Source organism: Pungitius pungitius, chromosome 6 (assembly GCF_949316345.1).
Source record: "Pungitius pungitius chromosome 6, fPunPun2.1, whole genome shotgun sequence".
Lineage (NCBI taxonomy): Eukaryota > Metazoa > Chordata > Actinopteri > Perciformes > Gasterosteidae > Pungitius > Pungitius pungitius.
In genome coordinates, this window is record NC_084905.1 from 5,629,546 (window position 1) to 5,638,180 (window position 8,635).

At 44.5% G+C, this 8,635-nt stretch overlaps 2 protein-coding genes across 2 annotated transcripts in view; both read right to left on the reverse strand.

Annotated features, from left to right (window-relative positions):
• LOC119195886 (histone H2AX) overlaps positions 1–8,635 on the reverse strand; it is a 545,468-nt gene that overhangs the window by 504,582 nt on the left and 32,251 nt on the right. The gene's annotated exons all lie outside the window — the stretch shown is intronic.
• si:ch211-216l23.2 (uncharacterized protein LOC565061 homolog) lies at positions 152–8,008 on the reverse strand. The gene is made up of 9 exons (XM_037451157.2): positions 7,745–8,008; positions 7,471–7,557; positions 5,793–5,866; positions 5,321–5,444; positions 3,210–3,409; positions 1,442–1,720; positions 1,166–1,333; positions 634–879; positions 152–472 (listed from the first exon to the last, which is right to left on the reverse strand). Exons 1-9 carry the CDS (start codon positions 7,810–7,812, stop codon positions 435–437), a joined length of 1,284 nt encoding a protein of 427 aa, XP_037307054.1. The 5' UTR covers positions 7,813–8,008; the 3' UTR covers positions 152–434.

Here is an 8,635-nt window from a genome sequence, read left to right on the forward strand (position 1 = left end):
GTGGCAGAGGTATAAGTAGTACTTATATCTTCATTATGTACAAAGAAATGAAAACTTAATTGAGCTATTCAACTATATGTTTGCCATTAATCCTGAGCAGCTTGTCACTATCGTCAAAACCAACATTACCAAATATAAATGGAAAACTGGACACAGGGGAACATGTTTACTTTATTTTCTTGTTTATGGGATGACTGTGTGAAAAGTAGTCCATTATACAGAAAAAGAGCAATAACAATAGAGAGATGGGAATACTCCATGTCCTCCGTTACCAATCCGCCACAAAGATTATTTCACATTAACTACCATCTATTTTATCAAAAAAATTGAACGATGCAGGCTCCAGGGGTCTTCTGTTCTTGACCTAGCCGAAATGTCCAAAACACCTCCGGCAACTGTATTAGTACGTGTAGGTGTGTGTGTGTCTGCTATTTTTAGTGTCGGGGGCCACCTGGTCTTGGGAGAAGGGCACCTAATCAAAGGGTGACAGGGGAATAAATAAATCACATGTAAAACAGGATTAATCAACAAGATTTCATTGGGTGTATTTGGATCTATTTCAGTTTGTCTATCTACATGCTGGATTATAATCCAGAGAACAGAAAAAGAAAAAAGAAAAAAACAGTGACCCACCTGGAGAAGCAAGAAGTGGAGGGCGGGAACCCTTTAAAGAAGGCGGGGGTACTCTATTAAGGAGAGGGCCCCTGGGGCCTGGATGGTATAGAGGAGGGTGATGGAGTAAAGGCCCACGAGACAAAGAAGGGACCCCGTAGGGGTTGTGTGCAGACTGTGGGCCTCGAGACGAAGAAGCCCCCAAAGACAGACCAGGGGGGCGATGCAGGGACAATAGAGGAGGAGGTTTGGTTTTGGGATAAGATCCTTTAAAAAAAAAAAAAAGATTTGATGACATCATGATTGGAAGTACCACATATACGTTGTAGACACTGCAGATGAAATGAGAAGTTATGCTCTTGTGAGCATGCTTGTTATTTCCATACACGGGACAGAGAGCATTTTAGAAACATGTGACGATAAAGTCCAATCAAACACTGCAATGAATCTCAACACCAGCGAAGCGATTATTGTTTTGTTAGTTTATGGTTCCTTCCCCACGAAATAAAGACCTGACAAATAGTAAAGCGAGTGGTCAACTGTGCAGGCGAACCTGGTGAGGGCAAGAGGGGAGCCGGTGTCAGGGGGTGGTCCATCAAGGACCCGCCTGCTTCGGCCGCAGACTGGGGCTGAGGTGGCCCGGGCGGCGTGGGCAGCAGAGGAGGCGGCTTCCCCAGCCCCGGAGGCAACATGTTCCCTCTCTGCCCCTCGGTGTTGGATGCTGCCGACAGAAACATCAAAAAAGGTCACAGCGACTCAGAGAGGAAGCGCAAACGGATGAGACGCTGAGGGCGACGCAGCGGCTCCAGCGGTTTAACTGGGCACCCACCTTGCGTGTGCTCCTGCCGCGAGCGCACGTACTCAGAGAGGCTCTCCAGCTCCTCGGGGTAGAGATGCACGCCGTCCGCCAACAGGAGGAGGAGCTGCCGGGTCTCGGAGGGGATCGCGTGGCGCTCGATCTTCTCCCGTTCCAGGAAGTCATCCAGCAGCTGCGACGCCTGCGCCGCACTGTCCGCCGGGTCCTTCGGCGAGCGTTCCTTGACGCGCCTGCGGCCGTACTCTGCTGTCACAAAGTCCATGGCCTGGTCTTTGGGCATGTTGCGATGGACTGCGGGGATGGAATGTTAATGGTGAAGCGTCAGGGGACTGACGGGGAAGACAGAAGTAAGAAAAACAAAGCCGTACAAATGTGGGTGAACTCATCTGGTCTCATACTAAAGGCTGACCCAACTGCTTCGAAGCTTCGACCGTTGCCATGGTAATCTGTGTCCAAATCAGTATTTGACGCCTTGTTTTTTATAAAACCCTGATTGATTACCAAGAAATGGCAATGATTCGACATTGATTAGGAATTAAAATGAATTATTCTGAGTTCTGCTTGTGTGTGTGTGTGTGTGTGTGTCCGTGCGTGCCCCGCGTTCTAAAGCGTAGTTGCAAAGATTGAGAGTCGTTGCCCATCGTTGCCCATTTTGTAGTTTGTTTTCATTTCGGTAATAAGATGAAGGGCATTCTTTTGTCTTCAGTCAAGTGAAATTTAAGGAAATCACAGTAAAAGCGCGACAGTCTTGTCATTCCGTTGCCGTTCTCAAAGCACCCGTCGAAGCTTCGAATACGGTGGCCAATTCCTTACTGGCGCCATAGTTCTCACTGGTCACACAGATATCTCATTTGTTTTAATGTGGTGTTATGGTCAGCAGATCTAACTGACACTTTTGAGTGGAATTATAAAATGCAAGTTGTGCTTGTTTGGGAGAGGAGGGGTGGGGGGGGCATGACCTTTGTCTGACAATCATCGGTAACTTTAGTTGTGGCTGTATATTGTTCCTGGACCTAGAATGCATGATTTCTTACTAAATTTCCAACGCATTCAGACATGTGACACAAAAGAATCAACATTTAACGATTTGTCCATTTACATTATTCAGCACATGCATTGGATTGTGATTCTGTTTTTGTTGTGTAGAATGTATTTTTGGCTCCTTTTTTTAAACTAAATTTTGTGAAAAACATCAAAGAGTGAAAACATCACTTTGTGAAGTTGTATGTACTTTTAAATAATTCATAATAGTTGTGTTATGCATATTAATTTTGTGCATAGTGGGGCATTTAAAACGTTTTTGTGGGGCTTCCAATGTGTCACATGTTGCTTCATTAATTCGGTCAAAGACATTACTTAGTATTACTGTGGCCACCTCCGTTTCTCAAGTGGAACCACCCCTTGTTACATTAGTTAGATCATTTGTGGAGTTTCTCAGTTTGTCAAGTAGCATTGTGATGTAATGTCGACGTGTATTACAGTGGCACCATGTGGATGATAAGCTATTGATGTACATTTTGAATGAATAATGTGAATATTTGATGGTTCTTCTTTTGCAGAATTTTAGCTTCCCAAGTGTACTTGTTGGTGTTTAAATGAGTTTCTCTGTTTTTTCTGTGTCGTCATCATCATGCTAACTCCATACTTAGGATTGGTTTGTGTTTGAATCCAAGGAAAGCGTGAGCTGCAATAGGCTGATGAAAAAGGGTGGGGGGTGGGTGGGGGGGTTTCACTGAGGTGGTTTTAACTAAGCTTGAAGGAATGAGGGGCACGGACTTACTTTTGAGGGATTCTGAGAATATGATAACAGTGCAGGAGGACAGAACTACGTTTGTCTGCTCCACCAGAATACATAACGGGGAGCCGTCGGCTCGGACGTCCTGCAGAGCTCGGGTCAGGCCCGATTCCGCCTGAAGGTAGAGCATTTCCACTGACAGGCCACGCTCCTGCAAGCACAGGCTTAGCGATTTGGGGTAATCCCTTTGAGAGGAAGACAAAACACTTTGTTAACTTGACATGTCGGTATTAAGTGACTTCTGCTGGCATATAGAGAAACCTAAAAGAGCTACCTGAGAGGAACAAATGGTTATTTCCCGATTTATTAACGTGCTTTACCAACAGCAAGGTAACAGAGACTCATCATTTCTTTTGTGTGGTGAAATCCGTTTGTATGGATCTTCTAATTAGACAGGACCAAGGGCAGCGTGATGAGGAGCTCTAGTGGCACCAAAACACATTTTTGGCTCTCTCGTGGATGTATTTAGTGTTGTGGCAGTAGATGTTTCGGTAACATTCAGGTAAAAATAGAGGGTTTTACTCACGTAGAAGACTAGAGTTGATGTCGTTTTGGAATTTGCAAAGAATGGTGGTGGAAAAAAAATCCCTCTGTAGTAGCAGATATTGACAGTTTGCAACTTGAGATCACTGTCGATGGACAGCGTTTGATACCGCTGTGGGTGAATGTCTGGAGGTGGAGGAGTTGGGTTGCGTGTACACGTTTGTAAAGCAGCAAAAGTAAATGTTGTGCGGTACCAACTTTGGTCTACGTGTAAATGTAGGCGGACCGCCATCCCCAACACCGGGGAAACAAAGAAGGTAATGAGCCGCATGTGCTCGCCACTATCACACTAGCAGTTGGTCTGCACACACCAGCAACCAACGTGACAGAGGGAGAGTGGGATTTGAGATGTGTTCTTATTGTGTGTGACATCAGAATTCAATGTCAATGCAAAAGCATCAAAGCCAGCTACGGAGCTGTTTTTTTTCCTCTCTCTTTTTTTTTTACTTGGGTTTGGGGGTTTTTAATATTCAAAAGCAGGTTCTCACAAAGGAGTGTTCCTTTTACAGCAGACTTTTTTACGGTATGTAAAACAGTGTACAAAGTAATTAGTTGTTGTAAATAGGCATTTAAATGAATGCGTTGTGTCAAATATGTGGTTTAACAACACAACGTGAACTACAATATCCCTGTCATTTAAATTCTAAATCAAAACTCTATTCTTCAAAAGTTCACTTTGAAAACAACATGTTCGGTTGTGGTTAAAAAGGTATAATGAACAGTTGTGAAAGATGCGCTGGACCTGATGAAGGCAATTTTGTTGATTCATGGTGGACAGTCTGCTGATAACCGGACTCGTCTCACGATTAGTAGCATAGCAGAGTAGTTACTTCCAAGTAAGTCGGCGGGATACTTAGCTACGGTAGCTGTGACACAACATAGATGCAGACACAGTTGCAAAATTTGATATAGCTTTAAAATGGCCATTTGTGTAAGAGTATCTTGCGTGAATACATTTTTGATGTTACATTTAATAGCGAGTGTAAATGTTTTTGCACTTCTACCATTCCTTTGTACATGGGGTGCCTCAGTAACCCTAAAGAACCACGTTATTGGAGAATTGTATTTTCCCCAAAATGGGGCTGAATGTGGATCCAATTAATGGTGTTAATAAGCTCAGTGTAACATACCCTTCTGATCCATAACCATTTGACATTTGTCTGTATTTTGAGGCATGTTGTTGACAGAGGTAGTTGTCCTGTTGTGTCGGCGTAGCATGCCGCTGGTATGTAACAGCTGTAACCATTAAGTACATGAAGTTGTTTTGAGAGAATGTGTGATCCAAGTCATATTTCACATATAACTACTGTGCAATGGATAGAAAAAGTTGGGGGAATGACACGTGTTCTTGAAATTGTTAGAGGAATAAATATCAAAACATTACGATGCGCAATCATTCATGAATGTGGGCTTGGATTTCAACACTTCCGACATACAATCCAGGGAAGGTGTGAACAAAGCTTTGCACTAAAGCAATGCATGCAAACCCTGCACGGAAACGCTCATTTCAACTTGCGGTGCTTGTTGGTTTGATTTGAATAATGAGTACTCACAGGCACTGGTTGGTGACAGAGAGGACCACGCAGTCGGCCGGCCTCCTCTCCTCCTGCACCTGCCTGTAGAACTTCTGATACAGAGCTTTACGTCTGTCAGCTGGTGTGCAGCCGTCTGGCTTGGCTTGTAGTGGAAAAGGAAAGAAGCGGAAGTAAAGGGGGGAGAGAGCAGAGATAAAAGAAAAAGAGGCAGATGTTTGGGTTAATTTGAAATCCACGTAAACAATGAAATGAATGAAATGAGCATCCATTAGACGCTAGCATAAGATGTGTTAATTCCAAATTTAAAGCCGATGGGGTACACTGAAGAAATTAAGTTATGTTATTTAAGATGAAGCGCACAATAACAAAGTAAGGATTTTCATAGGATATTACTAAAGAATGTTGTGTTGCTGCGCAAGGTTTCCGAGCATATCGTACAAAAAGTCTTGAGCGTGCTTTTAGTTATAAATAAAAAAAAAGATATTCTCACCATTTGGCGGATGCTTGTACCCCTCGTACTTCACACTTCCACTGTAGTTTTGTATTTGCTCTAGTTCTTCATAACTGAAAGAAAAGCGGGGAAACGGGAGAATTTTTAGTTACGTTAAATTAGGGTTTATGAGTTGATTGTACGCAGAGGTGGGAACAAGTCACTGTTAGGCAAGTCACAAGCAAGTCTCAAGTCATTGCCCTCGAGTCCCGAGTCAAGTCGAGTCAAAGACGAAGCAAGTCCCAAGTCGAGTCACAAGTCACAGCCAACAAGTCTCAAGTCGAGTCACAAGTCGTACCATTTTAGTTTCGAGTCATTTCGAGTCCTTTTATTATAGTGGGGACGGGGAACCCTGGGTGATGGTGCGCTGCCTCACAGACCTAGACTACGAAGGGAAGGGTAATGGTGGATCGACTGTGACTGTGTTATAGTACTGTAACGCTCACCCCAATGCTGCAGCGTAATTAAGGAGGCGATGACTGGCTTGCAACTCCGGTGCAATTATTTATATAAAACAACTCAACTTCGGTCACTGTTGGCCGTCACCACGCCGAGCGAACACTTCCGCATACACGGCCCCCCAAAACTCGGGTTGTCTCGCGTAACTACAGCTGGTAACAAAGCATAACGTGAACACATGCAACATCTGCATAACTGATTAACTAATAACTTTAACTCAGCTCATTACACTACTTTAAAACGGACGTTGACATAATGTTGGCGAGGATTTCCATCGGAGTCTGAATCCGGGTTCAAAAATCCCGATTTTTGTAACCATGAACGCGCTGTCTCGTTGATAAGGTCAAATGGACTGCAGTGATTGGATGTTGTTCAGGCAGCGCGCTCTCTGCATACAGGTGGCGCACATTTTTTTGACAGATGCAGATAAACAGAGCGGCGCGGTGGTGTGAAAATGTTATCCCCCAGTTTTCATGGGAAGTAGCAAGTCTTCTCGAGTCAAAAGGCTCGAGTCCAAGTCAAGTCACGAGTCATCGGTGTTCAAGTCCAAGTCGAGTTGCAAGTCTTTGTACGTTTTGTCGAGTCGAGTCTCAAGTCATCAAATTCATGACTCGAGTCTGACTCGAGTCCAAGTCACATGACTCGAGTCCACACCTCTGATTGTACGTGACATACACATAATTGGAGACATCATAACCACCAAAGATGAACCATAGTTCATATCAAAACAAGTGGCAGTTGCTTCCAACATCAACAAGTGAAGTAACTTACAAAGAACCCGGGTGTAATTTGCTGCTTGTTGCATTGAAGTCTGGATGAATTAATACAGGTTTGTTTATCAAAGCAGCTTTATTTTTATTTACGTGCAAGTTTGGACGCATTTGTTTCTCCATTTTAAAAAGGGTTAACATTTGAATAGTAATTCCTATTCCAAAAACAAAAGTTTCGGTGCATTACTGCATTCTAGTTGATTATTCGGTCAAGGCATTTTTTGGTCTTCTCCTCAAATCACCATCGGTGAATTGCTGAAATATGTAGGTTAAACCACTGACTAAAAACCAGGCGCCCGCCATCCCAGGCCCACTGGTGCCACAATAACCAGAGCAATTGGGATTGTTTAACTGCGTCCATCATGTCGATTACAAAAATGGGAAATGGATGGATCTGCTAGCGGCGGACAGGTGCATGTCGGTGACCCGCAGCGGTTGGTGACGTGTACCTGTCCAGGACATCCTTGAGCTCCTCGGTCCGGTCTTCTCTGCTCGGGTATGGCGCTGCTCTCCGGAACAGACGCAACTGTTGAGCACTACACAACACAGGGGAGGCCATTACACATGCGCCTCGTCGAGGACAACAGGTCGGACGAGGTGCGCATCATTTATGTAGAACCCAAAGTCCGCCCCCCCCCCCACCCCCCATCCTCTCCCCGCTGCCGCTAGCTAACGTGCCCCGCTGCTAATGCTAACCTGGCCACGGAGAACCGCTCGGCTTACCTTCCGTTGGGGTTCGGGTTGGCTGTCGGCCGTCGGGAAGCCGCGGAAGATTTCGCCCAAGAAGCCATTTTTAATCTGCACCGCAACTTCGCCCTATTAAAACCCTGTGCCCTTCACCGAGAAGAAGCGGATGCCTGTTAACGTTATTCCGCCAGTGTTGTACTACAAACCTCCCTGTATCTGGGTGTAGGAGATGGTGTTGGTGTAACTCTTCTTCTGGCGGTTGACTCGCCACTTTACAGTTGATGGTTTCAGTATTTACTGCCGCCAGCTGGACAAGGACAGTTAATGCATGTGATTCATTTTTTCGGATGAATCCTGTCTACCATAAACATTATGTGCCTCTATCCCCAAGCGTACATCTCACAGAGTATCTAATCCGTGATTGTTTTAGCCGAGGGTTTGAAATGGCGTGTCGGTGAGATGTCTTCTGCCATCTATTGAAAAGTGTGACAGAAATATTGTTTGTGTTGGATCTTTAAAGCGCCTCGTTTGATATCTAATCCCAGGTCATAGCAGCTATACCACACAAAACTGATGTCATCCTTAACGCGTGGCTCCAGTGCCCTATGATTTTGTGGAAGGTTTTGGTCATTATATTGAAATATCCTGTCTGGTATGAGGCAGATTCCAGCTTTCTTTTTTTTCCATCTGGGGTACAACTCTCCCTAGTGGATTAACACCAATGACAATGAGACGCCAGTCCAGCACGGGAAGCATGTGCAATTCCTGTGTGAGGAACTTGCCATTGCTTGCCACTGCCACAAGAAGGATCTCGCTCCTGCCAAGAATTTCACTAGATCTTTACACTCAATAGTTTAAAAAAAAAACAATATAACAAGAACAACATTAACTTCTCTTTCACAATCTCTTGTTCAGGTTTAACCAACG

Bases quoted from the DNA above. Each gene is read 5' to 3' on its own strand.
- si:ch211-216l23.2 (XM_037451157.2), bottom strand. From the start codon at position 7,812: ATGGCTTCTTGGGCGAAATCTTCCGCGGCTTCCCGACGGCCGACAGCC. The intron at 1,721-3,209 runs GTAAGTCCGTGC...CCATCCCCGCAG, and splicing joins ATTCTCAGAATCCCTCAAAA to TCCATCGCAACATGCCCAAA. The intron at 473-633 runs GTGGGTCACTGT...CCCTTTGATTAG, and splicing joins TCCACTTCTTGCTTCTCCAG to GTGCCCTTCTCCCAAGACCA.